Source organism: Embiotoca jacksoni, unplaced genomic scaffold, assembly GCF_022577435.1.
Source record: "Embiotoca jacksoni isolate LCO1_2020_lvr unplaced genomic scaffold, fEmbJac1.0.p SCAF_14, whole genome shotgun sequence".
Classification (NCBI taxonomy): domain Eukaryota; kingdom Metazoa; phylum Chordata; class Actinopteri; family Embiotocidae; genus Embiotoca; species Embiotoca jacksoni.
Genome location: NW_027185274.1, coordinates 15,102,271 through 15,124,761, shown reverse-complemented (window position 1 = coordinate 15,124,761; position 22,491 = coordinate 15,102,271). Strand labels below are relative to the sequence as shown.

General features: G+C 40.2%; 4 protein-coding genes across 6 annotated transcripts; 2 read left to right on the top strand and 2 right to left on the bottom strand.

Moving 5' to 3' along the window:
• The first annotated feature begins 626 nt into the window (after window positions 1–626).
• otol1b (otolin 1b) lies at window positions 627–3,279 on the top strand. Its single transcript, XM_069148204.1, has 4 exons — window positions 627–1,029; window positions 1,126–1,215; window positions 1,777–1,848; window positions 1,935–3,279. The coding sequence occupies exons 1-4, from the start codon at window positions 627–629 to the stop codon at window positions 2,831–2,833; spliced, it is 1,464 nt and encodes a 487-aa protein (XP_069004305.1). The 3' UTR covers window positions 2,834–3,279.
• Window positions 3,280–4,339: 1,060 nt separating this feature from the next.
• Window positions 4,340–7,179, bottom strand: LOC138197398 (low affinity immunoglobulin gamma Fc region receptor III-A-like). Of its 2 annotated transcripts, none has more exons than XM_069148202.1 (6): window positions 7,132–7,179; window positions 6,983–7,018; window positions 6,474–6,764; window positions 5,976–6,248; window positions 5,245–5,517; window positions 4,340–5,124 (listed from the first exon to the last, which is right to left on the bottom strand). In XM_069148202.1, the coding sequence occupies exons 1-6, from the start codon at window positions 7,154–7,156 to the stop codon at window positions 4,556–4,558; spliced, it is 1,467 nt and encodes a 488-aa protein (XP_069004303.1). In that variant the 5' UTR covers window positions 7,157–7,179; the 3' UTR covers window positions 4,340–4,555. The 2 variants fall into 2 exon arrangements, with proteins under 2 accessions (XP_069004303.1, XP_069004304.1); XM_069148203.1 differs by having other exon boundaries at window positions 4,985–5,087.
• A 1,005-nt stretch (window positions 7,180–8,184) lies between these two features.
• LOC138197397 (rab5 GDP/GTP exchange factor-like) lies at window positions 8,185–14,515 on the bottom strand. Of its 2 annotated transcripts, none has more exons than XM_069148201.1 (9): window positions 14,393–14,515; window positions 13,503–13,699; window positions 13,205–13,377; window positions 12,611–12,789; window positions 12,249–12,330; window positions 12,003–12,135; window positions 11,816–11,907; window positions 11,455–11,711; window positions 8,185–10,907 (listed from the first exon to the last, which is right to left on the bottom strand). In XM_069148201.1, the coding sequence occupies exons 2-9, from the start codon at window positions 13,673–13,675 to the stop codon at window positions 10,476–10,478; spliced, it is 1,521 nt and encodes a 506-aa protein (XP_069004302.1). In that variant the 5' UTR covers window positions 13,676–13,699; window positions 14,393–14,515; the 3' UTR covers window positions 8,185–10,475. The 2 variants fall into 2 exon arrangements, with proteins under 2 accessions (XP_069004302.1, XP_069004300.1); XM_069148199.1 differs by having other exon boundaries at window positions 13,503–13,702; window positions 14,393–14,514.
• A 4,307-nt stretch (window positions 14,516–18,822) lies between these two features.
• On the top strand, window positions 18,823–21,941 carry LOC138197400 (caspase a-like). The gene is made up of 8 exons (XM_069148205.1): window positions 18,823–18,908; window positions 19,760–20,041; window positions 20,168–20,256; window positions 20,516–20,689; window positions 20,777–21,026; window positions 21,130–21,285; window positions 21,446–21,555; window positions 21,716–21,941. Exons 1-8 carry the CDS (start codon window positions 18,902–18,904, stop codon window positions 21,830–21,832), a joined length of 1,185 nt encoding a protein of 394 aa, XP_069004306.1. The 5' UTR covers window positions 18,823–18,901; the 3' UTR covers window positions 21,833–21,941.
• Window positions 21,942–22,491: the final 550 nt, after the last annotated feature.

Here is a 22,491-nt window from a genome sequence, read left to right as displayed (position 1 = left end):
TCTCCTTGGGTCAGCTCCAGCCCGCCATAGTGGGATTTCAGACCTCCCCCTGTGCTTTCAACTTGCAAACACCCTCATTGGTGGGGATGTTCTTTCACCTAAAGCTGGCAGAGATATCAGAGAGACCTGGAGCTCCTGCTGCTGCCTCCAAGACACCGCCAGAGAGGATAAATGACCATACCACTTATGCATAACTGGGTGAGTCTTATGAACTTTGCAGAATATATATTCTCAGAAAGATGCATGTCACAGTTCCTTAAAAGACCAATGGTTTATGTTATTTATTTACATATAGATTACTGAACTTGATATTGTGACAAAAAAAAAAACAACTGTCAGTTTTCTTTCTAGTTAAACTTTTGAGAGGCTGATGAACTGCCAGAAAGGGGAACCAGACAAATGAAATCAGCTTTGATGTGACAGTCGAATAAGAAAAACAATTCAATGTAGACATGAAAAATATGCACGGAGGCAGTGATATCAGAACTTACTTTGTGAGTGAAATGCTAATCTGCATGTGCTATTTTGTAAACTCTTGTTTTAAAAGCTAAATTAAATGTAAAGAGAAATTTGTTCTGACAAACAGCAGAGTAATGTCTTGATGTGTTCTCAGATCCCAGTCAATCATGAGGATTATCTCCTGTCAGTCGACTTTTGCGGCTGTAGCTATGGTTACACTCACTGTGGTGTCCTGCGCTGAAGCCAAGACTACTCAAAAACCAAAGTACCAGTTCACCAAGAAGCCCATCCCTCAGATCACCGTGCACAGCCATCTCACCACCAGTATGCCCAAGACTCACAAGATAGTTGCGACCCCAAGCCCTGTGCCCCCGCACCTGCAGCCCACCACAGAGAAGGCCACTTACCCAAATCAAGTCTTTCCACAGTACCACAGTGTAAGCACAGAGCCTCCTGGTGTGGGCCCTGAGAACTACACCCTGGATTACAACGAATGTTACTTTAACTTCTGTGAGTGCTGTCCTCCTGAGAGGGGCCCCAGGGGCCCAAAGGGAGATAGAGGCTTGGCAGGTATCAGACTCACTGATAACATGTAAATATAATAAATTATTTGTTTGGTTATTTTGTTTCAGCATTTTGAACTTCACTTATTTTTTACTTATCTAGGGCCACCAGGTGATAGAGGCCCTGCAGGGGCAGCTGGTTTACCCGGACCACTTGGTGTGAGTGGTCCAATGGGGTTAAAAGGAGGCAGAGGTGAGTATGATATGCTCAAGAAATATTTAAAATCGCTAATTACTATAAAAAAAAAAAAAAATCCTATTTCATGAATATGATATAACGTATATTACAAAGGACATTATATAACTGAACTTTCTCAATCACAACAAATCCACTTCTTTCTGCATATTTTATACAAAGTAATACAGGAAATTATAAAGGAAAATATGTGCTACAAATTGTGTTTATATAGATTCAATTTTAGTTTGTACTTAGTAAGGTGAAATACCGTAGAGTTGAAATAATTAATAAGTATAATAGAAATGTTTATTACTTAAAAACTTTGTTTAAGCTTCTTGTTTTACTGATCTTCTGTACTTTAACTTTTCATCTTGTGGCACTGATGTTCAAATTTAGTTTTCAGCTCTTCCCCCCCAAAAAATTCCAAACACAACACACTAATGTTTCCTAAACACTACATTGTACTACTTGAACATACATTTTGCCCTCCTCTCCTTCTAGCCTGCAAATATCTCAATGACACCTAGTAGCACTATTTGAATAAAAAATATTCACCTTATCATATACATTTCTCAGGGGATAAAGGTGACAGAGGAAACATTGGGACAGCCGGGCCATCAGGAGCTCCAGGGAAACCAGGACAAAAAGGTACAACATTTTTTCAGTTATAGGTAAATACTTTTATAAAGTTGCCAGACTTCACTGGTTCTGACGTGTTTTTGCTTACCCTACAGGTGATGTCGGCTACAAAGGTGAAAAAGGTCAAATAGGGCTGCAAGGTGCCACAGGGGAAAGTGGGGGGAAAGGAGAACCTGGCCTTAATGGGACTGCTGGTGAGAAAGGCGAACCGGGAAAAGAGGGGCCAGCTGGACCCCCTGGAGTGGCTGTTGAGGTTGGTCCTAAGGGAGACAAGGGGGATAAAGGGGAGTGTGGCTCATTCGGGGAGAGAGGACAGAAAGGTGAACATGGGAATACTGGGGCTCCTGGTATCCCAGGAGCGATGGGAATTCCAGGATTCAATGGCAAGCATGGTGCTCCAGGTCCTGTAGGTGTCAGAGGGGATCAGGGACCACCTGGACCACAAGGAGAACCAGGGGTGAGAGGGCTTCAGGGACCCCAAGGCATAAGAGGGATGCCAGGGCCAAAAGGGGATAGAGGTTACCCTGGGATGAGAGGTGAGCGAGGCATTCGTGGATTCAAAGGAGCGAAGGGATCAGGGGTTCCCCAGAAACGCTCAGCCTTCAGTGTAGGGATCTCTCCAAGAAAGTCCTTCCCGCCTTCTGGCTTCCCGATCCGCTTCGACAAAATCTTCTACAATGAGGAAAACCACTTCAACATCACTTCGAACAGCTTTACGTGTGTTCACCCCGGGGTTTATGTTTTCTCCTTCCACATCACCGTACGTAATCAGCCACTGCGAGCCACACTTGTGGTAAACGGGTCACGGCGAGTGAGGACACGGGACTCTCTGTACGGTCAAGACATCGACCAGGCGTCCACTCTGGTGGTGTTACGGCTAGCAGTGGGTGATCAGGTGTGGATGGAGACGCTAAGAGACTGGAATGGGGCGTATGCCAGCAGTGAGGATGACAGCATCTTCTCTGGGTTTCTGCTTTACTCAGACAAAGCTTGATACTCACCAGTACTATACTGACAATCTCCTCCTCTGCTGTACTGTTCCAACTTGACGATATGGGAACAAAGGCCTAGTATCAGTGGTGCTACACTATACTGTACTTATGAGCTGCTAAAAGCAGCCCTGTACATTTGGTATTGTCAACTAACTTCTTGTTTTACCCTTTACCCTCTAAATACAAAACAACAACAACACCTTTTGTTACTGCAAAACATAATTATTTATACAACATTTGGATTCATGCCACCTTCAACCAGTAAATTAGGTAAATTGTCAAATCCTCAAATTTGGTCAGTGAAACATCTTGAGAAAACACTGCCATCTTGATGATTAACGGAAGAAGGAAGCTTGGTATGGCAGCAAAGCGTGTAATACACCCATCAGTCCACTAGAGGATACCATGTCATTGTCACCTTTTGCCTCGTGGGGGTATGAAAAGTGAGGTGCCTCAGATTTAGGAAACAAAAATCATGTGATTCACAAAAAAATCATGGTTTGGGTTGAATGTGACATGGTGGCAATATCATATGATCCCACGTCTCAAGATTTTCTCCATGTTTACTTTGTCACGAGTTCCTTTGTCGACGGCATAGATTTGTGTACTTTTCAGGCCTCTGCGAGGTAAAACGTGACACTGACACAGTATTCTCTGGTGTATTGTGATAGGTATATTATACACTTTGGCGTGATACCGGGCCAAAGAAGGAATTCAAAAAATATATACTGTGAGAACATGAAGACATAAAAGGGCTAGAAAAATGACAACGGAAAAAACTAAATGAAATGAAAATATCAGAAATGGAACTCTTACAAAGTTATGATACACTACAACAATACAACAACCCCCAAATATTAAATGGTGAAAGGAATAAAGAAGAAAAATAGGAAAATAAAAATACTGCTTTGAAAAATAACATTGTAAAATTTCTAATTATGATTGAAAATATGTAACCTGTGTGATGCTTGTTCATACATTTGAAGACCAAAGCGTAAGTAACAATAATACCAGCAGTAAGACATAACGTGTACAGAAGCTTTTCAATTATAAATCCTGCACAATATACGTAGCCTTTCCTCCTCCTTCAAAACTCATGATCTCTTATTGATACCTTCAGTAGTTGACCCACTGTTATCCCCGCCTCTTTCAACTCCTCGTACTACCCCGTCTTCCTCGTCTATTTACTCTGGTGTCTGTTGAGCTATTTCTTTCTCACACTTTGACCACTGCTTCCTCTCTCGCTACATTATCACATATGATGACATATGATCTGTATCCAATTGCAAATAATGAGGCATAGCAAGTACACAGAGAATGTTAATGTGACCTGTTGCTGTATTATTAATGGTATTGTAAATCTGTCAAAAATGACCTGTTCTCCTCTGAAATGGAGAAATATAATATCTGCTGTTATGTTATTAAACTTCTAATATGTAAGAAGTATTGCTGTACAATAGAGTTGTAAAAATAAATTGTGTTCACTGAAAATAAAGTCCAGTAGTACATACCATTTATCAAATGCTTTATTTGCTTTTAAAATATGGCATCCGTTATTTCCAACACTACTGATCCTGCTGGTTTTCTACAGATGACATCATGAATATGATACTCGGTAATGAGAAAAATTTACATTACACAGCTGATTACATAAATGTGCATTGGCAGTATGATGGCTGAGTATGATTAATATCGGAAAGACATGGTAATATAATGATAGTTACTCATTGAGGATCCTTAAGTTCTGCACTGGTCTGTATTGTTTGATAACTTGTCACAAGGGAGTCAGGAGAGTTGTCCTTCTCTGCAGTCTGAAAAACAGCAGGAGCTGCACTGGTCTGTATTGTTTGATAACTTGTCACAAGGGAGTCAGGAGAGTTGTCCTTCTCTGCAGTCTGAAAAACAGCAGGAGCTGCACTGGTCTGTATTGTTTGATAACTTGTCACAAGGGAGTCAGGAGAGTTGTCCTTCTCTGCAGTCTGAAAAACAGCAGGAGCTGCACTGGTCTGTATTGTTTGATAACTTGTCACAAGGGAGTCAGGAGAGTTGTCCTTCTCTGCAGTCTGAAAAACAGCAGGAGCTGCACTGGTCTGTATTGTTTGATAACTTGTCACAAGGGAGTCAGGAGAGTTGTCCTTCTCTGCAGTCTGAAAAACAGCAGGAGCTGCACTGGTGAGCTGGGCTGCCGTTGGCTGAGCTGCAGGAGGCTGGCGGCGGACTGGGGATGACGTTCGGGGAGCTACTGGCGGTTGATATCTTGAATGAGGATGTGGAGGAGTCAGCATCTGTTGTTCTATTTTGTCAGACAAGGAAAACTCAGAAGTTGTGCAACTGCTGAGTTTCACACTTTTAAACATTGAAAGATTTAAAAAGAATTAAAAGAGGATTAGGACTCGCTTTTACAAATAAGTACCTGACTTTTGCCCAAACATTTTGGGCTCACTCCACCTAAGGAGGCTCAACTCGGGCACCCTGGCCTTGCAGCTGTACTGCCCCGGAGTCCGCCTGGCCAGATAATGGTTCTCAGATGTTGCTGCTCCCAGCTTTTGGGAATTTCTGTAGAAATAGTAGTGTATCGGAGGGGCAGGAGCATGAGCGTTGTACTGAAGATGGCAGATGAGCTTCATCTCATTATGTTGAATCATGTTCTGGTCATCAATCTCCAAACGTGGCTGTGTCAGAACCTCTAAGAAAGAACCACAGAAGAGAAAACATTACTGAGCAGTTAGAGATGCTTGTCGGTGAATTTTAAAACAACCAGCCGTTTCTCCCATGTTTCCAATCTTTGTGTTGAGTTAAACTTACGAGCTGCTAGCTGTAGCCTTATGTTTACTTTTCTGAGTAGGTGCATTCATTTGTGGTTTTACTGGCAGTTATACAGTTTGAGGGACAGTTTCTTGGCCAGGTACAGTGACTTCCTAAAGTCAATAAAACTCCACCAAGTTACCAAATCAATGCTCCTCGACAGGAAATAGTCCACAACCAAAAACTCTCATTTTTACAGTTTAAAATAATGTGTTAATTAGTGAGCTTTAAAGGTGCTGATAGGCATATTTCACAAATAATCATATGTCTAGTGTCTAACTGATCTGTTAACACCATCCCAATCAAACTTGGTAAAGATAACTAAGTGTATAAACTCACCTAAGATCTGCACATGAGTGTCGACTGAAATGACACTGATCGTACGTCTGTTCACGTCCCAGGAAGCCCTACACGAGTACATCCCTTGGTCCTCCACGGTCAAGTTGGTCAGGTGGAATTGTGGCACGTGGCCATTTTGTGTCATTAATTCAATACCATCTTTGTACAAAATAATCTCGTGAACTGGGGCCCTTCCTCGCAAGCGACACGTCATCCTCAAGGATTCTCCAACAAGGCTGGGTTGAGGAGCGACTTGCAGGATAGCGAACCCCCCTGAACAAAGATCACAGACAAGAAAGTTACCTCTAAATTACATTTCACCGTCTTATATTGGTAAATATGGCCGGTGGCAGCATGTTTCAGAAGTGTTACAGTCCACTGCTAAAAATAGGCGCAGGAGAGGGTTGGGGTTTCCCAAGTACCAGTGTTAACAGGAAGTAAGCAGTCTGACATGCTAATCAAGGAGATTTCTAATTACACAGATTAACAAGGTCTTACCATCCACGTTGATCTCCATAGGTAGACTTTTCATGGTGTATATGTTTCCCACCGCTGTATCCCTCCATCCTTGGCAGTAAAATTTCCCGGTGTCTCTCACTTTGGTGTTCCACAGACTCAATTCCCTGCCAGAATGTGGGAGCTTCTCAGATCCCTTGAACCACAGGTAGTTCCAGGAAGTCCTGGTGTCAGCAGGTACGCTGCATATTAGCTGCAGGCTTTCCCCTGAGAAGATCCTCGATTCTTGTGGCACTATGTTGACAGCAGCTCTGCGTGTCTTCGCAATGGTAACTATAGAGACAAACACGTCCCAAAAGAATCAAAATCCTCTGTTAAGATTAACATTGTGAATGCTGAACTCCTTTAAATTAAAATAACTTAAAATTAAAAAAAAAAAAAAAAAAAAAAAAAAAAAAAAAAAGTAATCTGTACAGCAGAAATATTTATTCTATTATATCTCTGTATATGCTTACAGATGTTAAGAGTATGTGATAATATTTGGTACCTACCCTGAGATATTATAAGCTGTGGCAGTGTTGAAAGAACTGAAATAGAAAACAATCAACAACACATGACAATTATTAGCAGATAACAATATTACCAAATGTGACACATCGGATCAGAATGAGATATTGTGAATGAACTGAAGAAAACTCACCCAGGAGGGAAATGACCGCGTCCATCGTGTATGCTGTTTGTAAGAAACAGAAACTGTTGGGAAAACTATTTATTTCTAATAAGAAGGGAAGTGAAAGGGTGTTGTCCGACTTTTAATACACCCCATAATACTTCCCCTTTTCCAAAAATGCTGTTCCCTCATTTGTAACACACTTTTTAATTGTAAACTACATTATGTGTACGATGTACATGTCTATTATGGATCTAGTTCAAAATACAATGAAATGAACATGAATAAGCAGCATTTCTTAATCAGAGACGATCAGTTTTCTTTTATTAATGGAAATGATACATTTGTTTTTTGATATTTTATTTATAGTAGAGCTGATGTGGTCGTGTCCCATTTTCTCCTCCTGTTACTGTCAAGATAGCTTTCCATATTTTCAAAGTATATCCTTTTCAGCTTTTTTTTTTTCTTTCTTAAATTCAACATAATTTCTTCTGAGATATGATGTATCTCGGAAATGTTAGAACTAGGGGGGGAAAGGAACTAAAACTAAAAAAAAATTCTTCAGAATTCTGAAGTTCAGAAGAAAACATCACATTCGACGGTACAGGATTGAGACAAATTGAAAGTATATTTTAAACATATCAGCAGTGAGGAGGGGGGCAAAAAAATGACTCAGTGGACCCATTAATTCCCCATTTTCCCCCAGTGTATTTCTTTTATTTAATCAAATTCATATTGAAGTACAACTTTGAATATTCAGTCTATTATAATTGCACCAGTGATTTTTTTTATTATTTTTTTTTTGCCCGTATAATCAGCATTAGCACAAATTTTCTCCTTCCATGACCTAAGGTTTATAATGTCTTTGTTTAAAATCTATCAATTAGTTCTATTAATCAATCCTTTTTTCTACATCTGAACTTACTTAAAGAATTCATAGAGTGGGTCTGCAAACTTTGTTAATAGTACGATATAGTACTTCCCGTACAATACAGTTATTCTGTCAGCTGCGCATTTAATACTGACTCTCAAAATTACATGTCTTGCAATTATGTGAAACATGATGAACAGAAACTGCACGAGTAGCATTTTAAATTTTTATTAATCATCACACACCCATAGATGCAAATATACCAATACTGTCCCAATAAGTTACATTTAAATAAAGGACAGTATTGAGTTAATTTCTCCCATATGTTACAATAACAAACCTATAAGGTAACAAAGATGATGTTAAAATACCTGATAAATGGCTTCTGCATACAGTGCAATATGAAGTTATTCAAGCTATAGTTTCAATTTGCATTGAAAACCTTTTTTTCAAACTAAAATTTGACAGCAACTGCACACCGACTATACTGTTGCAAATATTAACAAAATAAATTCAAGTCTAGCTACGAAAGAAGATTTTAGCTCATGAGCAAAGGGGAGAAAAAAAAAATGTGCCTTTCACATTTTTCAAACACAACTTTGCCAAACATTTCCTTCACTGTTAAGACAGCCAAATACAAAGACACAGCTCAAATAAATCTGTAACAAACACCGCTCTCACCAATTACCCTTTCATCTGATTACAGCCATCATTTCCTTCACTCTTTATGAAGAGCTTGAAAATCAAACGAAAGAAAAGTGCTTCAAAATAAATTAAGCTGGTTATGCTGATTCTTCTGCACTCATTAAGCAACTATGGAGTGATTTTTTTTTTTTTTTGTATGTCTTGTGTTTACAGGAAAACAGCATCATCTTTGTTTTCTTGTCTATTTAATCCATCAGCTCTAACTGAGCAAACACTATTAATGATTCACCTAAAACTGGTCTTTAGTAGACATGCTTACAACACTCTTTATTCGATCAATAGGATTCATAACACGTCTTCAAGCAATGTTCTTTAACTACTGTAAATATTACAGGATTAATGTCTCCTACTGCATCCAGAAGAATTGATAACCTGCCACTCTATAGAAAAATAAAATCACTTCTGTACATCCAGCTTATGACTGGAATAAGAGGTCTGGCGTGACAACAAGACTACGAGACTTTTCATGGTGACGCCCAACTGGAGGACTTTTTTTTTTTGATTTATCGACACTAATGGATTATGTCCATGCAACACGGGCGCACATGCACGAACCGCCACACCCGCATGTAACTTTTCTGCCCAGTTTTCTCCGAAGGACGAGACACAAATACTGAATACGGAACGAATCAGAAGCAGAACAGTCATTTTTGTGGGGGGAAATTCGGTTTCACAATATTCCGATTTCCCCATTTCCTTTTTTTTTTTTTCAAACCGTAATGTATTGAAAAATTCCTGTTCATTTTTTAGATGCTCCTCAGATATTATTACAGGTTTGGCATGTTCAGTCTGAGTCCCCACTAGTTAATCTACACCTGAAGACATATATGATAAAACATAAAGACCAAAACCTTGTCTGAAAAGCTTTGAATTAAAACGGACAAATCACATCGAACCATTTATCCTGTCTGCACTACTGCAACAACAATAAAAAGGAAAAAAAAAAAGTCGAGGTACTGACGATGCCTTTGCGGGTGACAAACAGATGTGTCTTGGAAGAGCTTTGAGAGACTCCTTTGCATCGAATGGAGCCAGTGGAGGTGATCCGGGCATCTTGGCAGGATGCCTCCTGGACACCACTCTGTGGAAGGTGTTCCCGTCTGCCTCTGTGTGGCAGAGAGCAGCAGGCGGAGCACGCTGGCGGCTGTATTTCACACAATGTCGGAATGACAATGACTTTCGGGACAAAACGCTTGGAGTGTAACTGGCCTGCGGGACTCCACCTCACCTTGATTGTTAAAGAAACAAGTTTGGTGTTTTGGGAAATTAGCTTATTTGCTTTCTTGTGGTAAGTTGAGGATCAATACCGCTTTCTTATTTGTGGGTTGAATATGAAGCAGAAGCCAGGAGACAGTCAGCTTAAAGACCGGCAGGGTGGGTGAAACAGCCAGCCTCGCTCCGTCCACGGGTAACAAAACCCACCAGCAAGCGTCTCTGAAGCTCAACAATCTGTCCAAAAACTGAAGCAACATGTCATTTTTACACCTCGGTCTCTGCACAAACTAAAGCAAGAAAAAGCATGTTAACAGACAGCGAAGCTGGCTGCTTCCCTTTCCTGTCAGAAAGTGAAAATATGCATTTCCTAAAATGCAAAACTGTTCCTTTAATTCAGTGGTTTGTTTTTAGCTTGTTTTCGGGGCTTCTAAGACAATGGATGGATGGATGGATCAAAGAGGGATGGAGTGGAAATGGGATCTGTATCAGAGGGCTGCTGTGTGTGCAAAGTGTAACAGTTGGGAAAAGGGGGCGGGTGGAGTAAAGCCTCTGGAGGGATTTTTGTCGAGCAGATCTCTTCAGGTCAACCAGCAAACACTTGCGGTTGCAGCGGAGGAGGCAGGAGCTCATTCTCAACATTATCAGAGTCGATTGCTGACGATGCTGCAGACGTTGTCCCGCTCGCTGTGGTTCCAGCGGGGTTTTGAGTTTCAGGTGGAAAGCTCTCCAGGACGCTCTGCACCTTCTGCTCCACTTCATCCGTCCAGTCAATGAGGTCGCTCTCCAGCTGGCGAGCCTTCTCTATGACCCGCTCCTGCCTTTCCCCGAGCCCCGTGAGCAGGTCCAGCCGATTGTGGACCTGACTGAGAGCCGCGCTGCCCGGGGAGCTGGAGGAGGCTCCAGTGGCCTGCGGCCAGTGGGGGGACGCCTGGCCCGACATGTACAGCTCAAACTCCTCGGAGCTGAGGTTCAGAGACTGGCCGTCCAGCTTCTCAATGAAGGCCACCGCGCAGCACTGTGGAGAGGGGACGTGACGGCTCATTACAAGAAAATCTCACTTCTGGATGTCGTCAGTCTGTGGCGTCAGATCCACTTGAAATTCGATTCATTTCACAATTTTTTACCTTTATTGGACAGTTAACAGTGGAGACAGACGGTAAATGAAGGGAGAGAGGGTGTCTGTCGCCTACTGTTTAGGTTATATTAGCTGCCAGCTATCAGCAGTTAAAACTTAAAACCAACGCAGTCTAACACAACAGTTTGAAAGAAATTCCGACTTCATGAAGGCTATCATGGAAATTATTTGTGGAAGCCGTTTTAGAGAGGTGTTGCTTGAGCTTTATGATCTCTATGGAGGATGTAGTTTGTGGTGCTGTTGATACTGAATTACACGGGAAGCGGTTTCTGTTATTTAACCCACCCTTAGTGATATAAATGGGAGCTACAAAATAAAAGAAACACTTGTCAGTATATCATAATAGAATTTAACAGCACCCCACATTCTCAGAAATGATCTCGACTCATACGCTGACAAACCACGTAAATGTAAGAAATGTGCTCACCAGATTAGTGAAGTAGTAACCGTCCTCTCCGGTCATGAGTCTGCTGGGGTTGCAGAAACGGGTGATGTACTGGATGTTGGACTGGAGTCGCGGAGGGTTTGCTTTCAGCACGATGTAGATGAGCGTGGGGAGAAAGTCATCTGCAGACGCAGCCTCTTTCTTGCTGACTTTGATGCCGTTGAAGATGTGCTTGCTGCAACGAGTAATGCAGGCCAGCTTGTCCTTGGGCACTCGCTTTGAATCCATTTCAATCACGTCTGAAATAAAGCGAGATAAAGGAGGAGATAACGGGGTGTTTATGAGATAACATTTTTGAATCTGTATCATCAGATGTGAAGAATAAGCCAGCAACAAGACTGACCTGTGATGGCTTTGACCACACTGTCAGAGACCTCAGGGATCTCCTCGTCTACAGGAACACACAGCATCTCAATGGTGACCCAGTGCAAGGCTCTGTAATAAAACACAATCAAGACCCCAGTCTAACTATTCTGTGTCTCTTTTTTTAAACCGACTTTAAACGTTAGTAATTATTTTTGCTTGCCCACCTGATTCTCTTCTGAATGGCCAGGTCTTTCTTCTCATCGTCTGTGGTTTCAGGACAGAAGACCTCCTTGTAGAGACGAGTCATCATGTACCTCTCTACTTCATCCATAACACTCTCCACATGATCTGAGGAACCTACGAACAGAGGCACAAAGCTATACACTGACAACGCATCGTACATTGTATGATGTTAGTGATACTTAATGCTGACAGCTGATTCTTTTTGAGTGTTAAGAGTGAAGCAGTACCTTTGAACTGAGTCTGGAGGCGTTCCGAGAGGTTCTGGTAGAAGTCCTGCACGCACTCTGACAGCTCATCAGCTCCCATGTCCTGGACAACGAATTCAAATGAACAATTCAGCTGAGATATAATTGGATGTCAGCTTTAAAATAAGCTAACAGTCCAGTGACAGATATCAATCTTAAGCCTAACTAAAACAGCGGCACATTTAAAATATTAAATGGTGGAAAGTAGACGTGTGGTTCAATCGCAATGAATTTGAAAACCATCACCGCTGTCAGTCCTGACTGTGTAATATGAACACACAATTAAAATGAAAGGTGGATTTACGTTCCAATGTTGTGTTTCTAGGTTGTCTGATCTAGTTTACCCTCTTGTAGACCATGCTCTCAGTGAAGGCCCGACACTGTTTGAAGATCTCTCTGCCGGACTTCAGAGGTTTGAGGAAATCAATGAACTCTCGCGTCGCATGGTCGCTGTCCGCAGAGGAATGTCGGCCTGATGAGGAGCTGGGACTTGGGCTCGACTGCGTGTCGAAAGGAGCAGCATCTGGAGGAAGACATTTAATGTTACTTTAATCATCGGTGTAAATGCTTAAAGCATCTTTTTCGACTATTTCTACACCACACGCAGCGGTTGGTGCAATACGCCGCAGACTAACATCCCATTTAACCTGACTGTGCGCAGGTTAGTGAGCCACAAATCCAGGGAAGTAATTGAACTGAAAACACAAGATTATTGCGCTCAAGTCCGGGTGACGCAGTCTGGTTTTAATTTTCAAATATTTTTTCCAGTAAAAGATGTCAGCGGAACCATTTCCACAAAACGAGGCCAGAGAAACACTTGTTGAGTGCGATCAATGACGAATAAAAAAAAATATTTCTCAAATTCTCAACAGTAATTTTCACACTATGAAGAACAGACACAAGCCTTTCTCGCGGGTGTGCCTGCAAACATCATGTACCTTTTTTTGATGGTGTTTTAGTGGATGGAGTAAAAAACTTTGTGACTGTGTTGACTTTGCTGGACTTCTCCTTTGTTTTTCTTTCCTCAAACTTGCTGAACGGTGTGATGGCAGGCTGTGATTGGGTCCTCTGTTGTCTGCTTGCATACGCTTCCTCTTCCTCTCTCTGCAACCTGTGAGGGAAAAAAAAAAAAAAGACGTTACAGCCGGAGACAATTTTTTTTCAGACGGACGGACTAAAACAAAGAGGTAAGAGAACAAGAACGCAGCGTTCGCTGAAACGAAGAAACGGGCAAACCTCTCGGCGAGCGCCCAGTCTTCTTGGATCTGTTTTTGCCTGTCTCGCTGATTTTCCTCTCGCCAGCACTTCGAGCACAGGCCCTGCCACGCAGTGTTGCCGTAAAAACCACATCCTTTCGTGCAAAGCAGCTCTGACTGGTCCAGATGAATCCCACGCCGCTGGCTCATCATCCTTCAACAGAGGAAAGGAAAGGACTGCTGTGGGGGAGGGAAGGAAGGAAGGAAGGAAGGAGGGAAGGAAGGGGACACACCAGAAGAAAGACATCTTTAAAACAACAAGTAGTCCCAACTTGAGTTTTGTCTTGTGTTAAAAGATCTGGATCCACTATTGTAAAAAAAACAACAACAACAACATCCAGACACCAATTTTCCACAGAACTGAAGTCTTGACTTTCACCCGCTTTACGTGACTGAACGGTGCAGCGGTTTTAATTTATCACGGTCCAAACATGTTATATGAAAACCCGACCGGATCTGTGTGGATTTATTTTGAGGGTGCGGCGAGTTAATTTCAACAACACCGAAGAAAAACGTCTCCCAACATCCGACGATCTCGGTTAGCATTCGCTGGCTAATAGTTAGCAACCGGTTCACACACACACACACACACGTTTACCGCGTATTCTCTCAAAACAGCAACGGTGACGAACGCTTCCCGTCATTTCCAACAAACATTTATATTTCTAAAGAGGGTGTCGCACCGCGATGTCTTTGTCAAACTCAACAACAACAACAACAACAACAAAAATCAACGAGCTAATCTGCAGCTAGCCGGTGTTTATCAAAGCTAATTACAGAGCTACGTTAGCTCGCACAGGTAACTCGCCAGATGAACGGAACATTAATGACGAGGTCTATTTTGGCGACGTGAATTTTGTGTCAACATACACTCTCATTCGTGTCAACAAGGTCACGTTATCGTCGCTCCCTCTTCAGTTTACATTAGCCAAGCAGCTAGCTTCGTCCCACAGCCATTTTGTCTGACAGCTATTTCTTCTTCGCTGATTTTTTTTTTTCGGTAGGTCAACTTTTATCGCCACCTCGCGTCACCTTGTGATCACTGCATGTTATGTTTCTCGACTCACTCGTTGTTGTTTTTGTTGTTGTTTTTTTTTAGTTGTTGTTTTTTTTTTTACATCCAGTAACTCCTGTCATTAAAAACCTGTTGTCTCCTTTAAATTCTGCTTGAGAGTACATTTTAGCACTCAAACTGCACTTATTAAAAATAGTCAGCGACCTCAGACTAAACTCGGATGGAAATAAAGTCGCAATTCTAATCCTCTTAAATTTAAGCACAGCCTTTGATACAACTGACCCTGATATCCTGATCGATAGATAGATAGATAGATAGATAGATAGATAGATAGATAGATAGATAGATAGATAGATAGATAGATAGATAGATAGATAGATAGATAGATAGATAGATAGGGGACATTTTTTTCGCTATTAGGTTATTATGAAGCTTCACTTTTAAAACACACCTCATGATCTCGCAGCACTAATAGAACTCCAAGTGGTTTTAGTCATAATTTAAAGTAGGTTACTGGCACATACCCGGAAACCACAGTGGTTATCATCTCAGCCGTTACGCATTACGCACGACCCACACTGGTTGTAGGAAGCTGAGGAGTTTTCACATGTAACCTACCGACTTCAGTTTGAACAGTTTAGTGATACAATACTTGAGCTATGGCAGGTAAGAGTCCACGGTCTGGTCTAAATGTAGGACTACTTTGCAGGTCATCGTGGCATTCATGTGTTGGCGGCTTCAATATGCAGGTGATCAGCCATGAAACAAATACGCATATATATATGTATATATATATATATGCAATTTACCGGAAGTGGTCTGTGTTATGAAAGCAATGAGGACGACAGCGATCAGGAACATGTAATATGTATTCTTAGACTTTCTTAGATTAACAAAGAAAGCACATCAAAGAAAATTTAGGTTTTGGTTTTGCATGGCACGTAAACTACAATTTCAGTTTTATGGATTATCAATCCCGCCCGTACTGTGCTGTTACTTAGTCCTCTTACTTGCTTAGACTTAAAAAAAGAAAGAATAAAGAAGAACATGACTTAATGCAACATTGACTGGTTTTTAAAATGTAGCTATAATAACACGTTTTGTTTATTGAAATTAAGTGTTACGTTACAAATTGCTTGTAGCCGGCACAGACTGTCATTAGAAGTGTTTGATATGAATAAGGCTAACTATTAATGCGAGATGATGCGGATGACCAAAGTGCGAAGGTGAGCTGATGAGCGTATTTTATTGTAGTATTTGCTTTGTTCCAACTGAAACGATGGCACATTATTTTCAAAACAGGCATCACTGATGGTCTAATTATGTCTGATAATCAGGAATTACTGGATTATGAGAAATTGCCACGAAATTATAAACAGGACTGCGTGAATTGTTGAAATCTTTTTTTGGGGGAGATTATTGGTTTTCAAAGGAAAGCACTTTTTTTTTTAAACCTTTATTTAAATGACTTTAAGAAGCAACAGTTTGAATGTTGCCATGTTTTGTTGCATATTTCCTATTCTAGAGGAGCTTCAGAGGGTAAGGAACAAGTTTGTGGAAAAAGTGTCCAAGGAAGTGATCTGTCAGCTCCTGGACGACCTTTTGAATGATCGTGTAGTGAATGATGGTGAGAGTGAATCAATACTGGAGGAGAACCGGACCCGAGTAGAGAAGGCTCGCAGTCTCATTGACACAGTGAAGAAGAAAGGGGATGCAGCCAGTTGGAAGATGATCGCTCACCTTCAACACCGAGACAATACACTTCACTCCCTGCTGGGTCTGTCCTGTGGTCAGCCTGCTTAGCCAGGTGAGAGATCTTTAAATTCATCTTATTTTAAATGAAAACATATTAATGTCATGACTACAGTTGAAAACAGAAACATAATAGAAATACCTCTTTTGAAACATTGATGCTGTGTTTTGTCATTCCCAGCTGCAGAGCCCAAAATAGACCAGAAGTGGTCAACCAAACTCACCCCGACCACCGAGGCATTTTGGAGGGAAAAACTGAATGACAAAAATGTTAGTAATGCACAAAAGCCATATCAAATTAAATATTTCATTACAACTTAATTGATAGATTTCTTTCAGCTATTTGCCCTTAGTGTAAGCAATAATAATAAAAAAAAAATGTTATGCAATAAGTAGCCTATTTTTCCACACATCTCAGTTTAGTTCACATTAATGTTTGTTGTTTAACAAGAAGTTTTCTTATCAGAGTTTTTTAATGATCTTGTTTTTGTTTAACTTGCTCTCTTTAAATTTATTTTTCAGGTTTACTCTGCATTAAAAACATCCCTAGTAAAGCAAGTGGCCCTGCTAATCACTAAGATAAACACCACAGGGCAAGTGGTAATTGTGTTTCTGTTTTATCTTGCTTAATTTTGTACTCTTTTGAAACACACAGGTCATGCGCCGCTTTGAAGGAGATGTCTTCTCTGCCAGCAAAAGACAGATGCCAACCAAAGACAGATGCACGCTAACAAAACGCTTCTACTTCTTTCCTGGCCTTTCTGTAGTTTAACACCAAACTTTTAAGTGCCAATGTCTTTTTAATGAAAAACTTAAAAGATTGCATTTGCAATCAAAAAACAAATGTTTGAGTAAAACCATATGAACTGACAATAAAATGATCTGGGTTGTGAACAAATGATCACTTACAGTTTTGTTCAAAGACTTGAGAATTTTCCTTTTTATTGTGTCACAAAAAATTGTAACTCCCAATTAGACCTCTTGTTGTGAGTTTAAAACTCTTGGTTGACAGGTGAATTGGGTGTAATGGACAGCATCTACACTAATGGAGGAGACAAGAGTTTCTTCTACACTTGACTGTAGAGGACTGTTTGTTGAGCTACATGCTGGTCAGACAACATTATATTGCTGTTTTCTATTGAAATGCTTTCAAATGTAGCAGCATTATTATCACTATGAAATGGTTTCTATTATTTGTATTTCATGTTGCCATCTCTTTTTTTTTAAAGAATGGCATAGAGGGCTGTCATCTTGTCATGAAGCCCTTCTCTAGGCTAAAGTTACACACACTTGGCTAGAGACATGACTAAGTTAGTTATGGTTAGCTACTCATGCAACCCGTTATCAGCAAAACGTGAAATAGATACACCAGTCCACTACAGCAAAACATGAAATAGCCACACTTCGGCCTCTCGGGGTTGCAGTTTCACGTTTTCCTTTAGTAAACGAAAATGAAACCTACTGCATGCATACAGCCGTGTGATTTACAGGAAAATGAAACTTTTAGGAAAAACACTTGGTTGGAGTTAGTAAAAAGATCATTGCTTGGGTTACAACAACAACAACAACAACAACAAAACATGGTTGAGGTTAGGAAACAAAAACCAACTCAAGAATATTATTGTCACCTCCTGGATTCAAACATCTGCCTTTTTTGTAACAAGGTACCTTACAGTCTGGAGGATAAAATGGCTTCTTTCAACTTAAAATTGTCTTTATAGATTTTTATAGAAAACACTACCTTAGTTGTAATTTCGTCAACCTCAACTACGTTGGTCACAGAAAGCGTATGCAGGCTCGGGGACCCAAGAGGGTGTGGGTCTCTGTCCTGAAGCATCTGTTAATAATCCTCGGTGACAAGTCAGTCAAAAATGGCTGCGGTGAGAAGCAAATGACGATAAAGTGATGCAAAATGGTCAGACATGGTTATAAGAATTACACAGAACATGATAATACATGATAATGGAGTAAATGTGTATTTGAAACTTGTAATATTTTGTCTTGGTATAGGCAGAAGGTCATAAAAATTCAGTGTTTTCACTGAGAGGAAAAGGGAACTGCAGAGTCAAGACGAGAGCTGAAAGTGAAGTGGATATAGTCACCCCACAGAAATACATTTTAGCACTCAAACTGCACTTACTAAAATAGTCAGCGACCTCAGACTAAACTCGGATGAAAATAAAGTCGCAATTCTAATCCTCTTAAATTTAAGCACAGCCTTTGATACAACTGACCCTGATATCCTGATCGATTGTTAGATAGATAGATAGATAGATAGATAGATAGATAGATAGATAGATAGATAGATAGATAGATAGATAGATAGATAGATAGATAGATAGATAGATAGATAGGGGACATTTTTTCGCTATTAGGTTATTAAGAAGCTTCACTTTTAAAACACACCTCATGATCTCGCAGCACTAATAGAACTCCAAGTGGTTTTAGTCATAATTTAAAGTAGGTTATTGGCACATACCCGGAAACCACAGTGGTTATCATCTCAGCCGTTACGCATTACGCACGACCCACACTGGTTGTAGGAAGCTGAGGAGTTTTCACATGTAACCTACCGACTTCAGTTTGAACAGTTTAGTGATAATACTTGAGCTATGGCAGGTAAGAGTCCACCGTCTGGTCTAAATGTAGGACTACTTTGCAGGTCATCGTGGCATTCATGTGTTGGCGGCTTCAATATGCAGGCGATCAGCCATGAAACAAATACGCATATATATATATGTATATATATATGCAATTTACCGGAAGTGGTCTGTGTTATGAAAGCAATGGGGACGACAGCGATCAGAAATATGTAATATGTATTCTTAGACTTTCTTAGATTAACAAAGAAAGCACATCAAAGAAAAGTCTCAGTATTTAGGTTTTGGTTTTGCATGGCACGTAAACTATAGTTTCAGTTTTATGGATTATCAATCCCGCCCGCACTGTGCTGTTACTTAGTCCTTTTACTTGCTTAGACCAAGGGAAGAAAATGACTTAATGCAACATTGATTGTTTTTTAAAATGTAGCTATAATAACACGTTTTGTTTATTGAAATGACGTGTTACGTTACAAATTGCTTGTAGCCGGCACAGACTGTCATTAGAAGTGTTTGATATGAATAAGGCTAACTATTAATGCGAGATAATGCGGATGACCAAAGTGCGAAGGTGAGCTGATGAGCGTATTTTATTGTAGTATTTGCTTCGTTCCAACTGAAACGATGGCACATTATTTTCAAAACAGGCATCACTGATGGTCTAATTATGTCTGATAATCAGGAAATACTGGATTATGAGAAATTGTCACGAAATTATAAACAGGACTGCGTGAATTGTTGAAATCTTTTTTTTGGGGAGATTATTGGTTTTCAAAGGAAAGCACTTTTTTTTTTAAACCTTTATTTAAATGACTTTAAGAAGCAACAGTTTGAATGTTGCCATGTTTTGTTGCATATTTCCTATTCTAGAGGAGCTTCAGAGGGTAAGGAACAAGTTTGTGGAAAAAGTGTCCAAGGAAGTGATCTGTCAGCTCCTGGACGACCTTTTGAATGATCGTGTAGTGAATGATGGTGAGAGTGAATCAATACTGGAGGAGAACCGGACCCGAGTAGAGAAGGCTCGCAGTCTCATTGACACAGTGAAGAAGAAAGGGGATGCAGCCAGTTGGAAGATGATCGCTCACCTTCAACACCGAGACAATACACTTCACTCCCTGCTGGGTCTGTCCTGTAGTCAGCCTGCTCAGCCAGGTGAGTGATCTTCAAATTCATCTTATTTTAAATGAAAACATATTAATGTCATGATTACAGGTGAAAACAGAAACATAATGGAAATACCTCTTTTGAAACATTGATGTTGTGTTTTGTCATTCCCAGCTGCAGAGCCCAAAACGGACCAGAAGTGGTCAACCAAACTCACCCCAACCACCGAGGCATTTTGGAGGGAAAAACTGAATGACAAAAATGTTAGTAATGCACAAAAGCCATATCAAATTAAATATTTCATTACAACTTAATTGATAGATTTCTTTCAGCTATTTGCCCTTAGTGTAAGCAATAATTATTTATTTTTTTAAATGTTATGCAATAAGTAGCCAATTTTTCCACGCATATCAGTTTAGCTCACATTAATATTTGTTGTTTAATAAGAAGTTTTCTTATCAGAGTCTACAGTTTAATGATCTTGTTTTTGTTTAACTTGCTCTCTTTAAATTTATTTTTCAGGTTTACCCTGCATTAAAAACATCCCTAGTAAAGCGAGTGGCCCTGCTAATCACTAATATAAAGTTTACTTATGAGAATAACAGAAGTGGAGCTGAAAAAGACCAGGAGAAAATGGAGGAACTGCTTTCAGATCTGGGGTATGAGGTGGTCAAACACACTAACCTCACTGGAAAGGTTCGTAATAAAATCTCAAATTTAAGAACATATACTTGGTATGTTATGATTCGGAAACTGAAGCTTTAACTTCCCGTGTTCTCACAGGCGATTGATGACGCTCTGATTAAGTTCTCTAAACATCAAAAAATCAAAGAGACAGACAGTGTGGTGGTGGTTATCATGTCTCATGGGAAACTGGGAGCAGTTTGTGGTGTCGATTGTAAAAAGGACATATCTGGTGACGAGAAACCAGATGAGTTCCCCATCAACAACATTTTCAAACACCTGAACTCAAAGGAATGTCCAGCGCTGTTGAACAAACCCAAGGTCATCATCATCCAGGCCTGCAGAGGAGGTGATTCTCATTTATTGTTGCTGGTACACCAAACCACAACTAGAATGAATTTAGGAATGTGGTAGTGCCTTCTTATTTTAAAATTATGTTGCATATCTTTCAGCTGAGAAAGGATCTGAACTTGTTAGTGATAATCCAAACCAAGATGTGCCACAGCCAGGTCCGTCCTCAACTGCAGTTGAAGGAAATATAGAGGATGATAAAATGCGATATGTACACACAGAAAAAGACTTCACTTCTCTTCTTTCCTGCACCCCTGGTGAGTTTAACGGAAAGGTTATCAGATCTTATTCTGAAGCTTATAACTCAGTGAAGATAAACATTAATAATCTGCAGTGAAAACGGATGATAACAGTTACTGTGCTACATATCATAAAAACTAAATGTATTTCCCATTTCTGAATTTTTTATTCCTGCAGATACTGTATCATATAGACACAGCGATCATGGGTCTTTCCTCATCCAGTATATTGTTGATGTATTCAACACCTGCGCACATGAGGATGACATTGAGGAGCTTTTCACAAAGGCAAGTTTTGCAAGTGCAAACTCTCTTATAGATCTAAGTGTGCATTTATAATGTGTGTAAGTGCAAAGTAATATCGGTGGTAAGGTAAACACCACAGGGCAAGTGGTAATTGTGTTTCTGTTTTATCTTGCTTAATTTTGTACTCTTTTGAAACACACAGGTCATGCGCCGCTTTGAAGGAGATGTCTTCTCTGCCAGCAAAAGACAGATGCCAACCAAAGACAGATGCACGCTAACAAAACGCTTCTACTTCTTTCCTGGCCTTTCTGTAGTTTAACACCAAACTTTTAAGTGCCAATGTCTTTTTAATGAAAAACTTAAAAGATTGCATTTGCAATCAAAAAACAAATGTTTGAGTAAAACCATATGAACTGACAATAAAATGATCTGGGTTGTAAACAAATGATCACTTACAGTTTTGTTCAAAGACTTGAGAATTTTCCTTTTTATTGTGTCACAAAAAATTGTAACTCCCAATCAGACCTCTTGTTGTGAGTTCAAAACTCTTGGTTGACAGGTGAATTGGGTGTAATGGACAGCATCTACACTAATGGAGGAGACAAGAGTTTCTTCTACACTTGACTGTAGAGGACTGTTTGTTGAGCTACATGCTGGTCAGACAACATTATATTGCTGTTTTCTATTGAAATGCTTTCAAATGTAGCAGCATTATTATCACTATGAAATGGTTTCTATTATTTGTATTTCATGTTGCCATCTCTTTTTTTTAAAGAATGGCATAGAGGGCTGTCATCTTGTCATGAAGGCTAAAGTTACACACACTTGGCTAGAGACATGACTAAGTTAGTTATGGTTAGCTACTCATGCAACCCGTTATCAGCAAAACGTGAAATAGATACACCAGTCCACTACAGCAAAACATGAAATAGCCACACTTTGGCCTCTCGGGGTTGCAGTTTCACGTTTTCCTGTAGT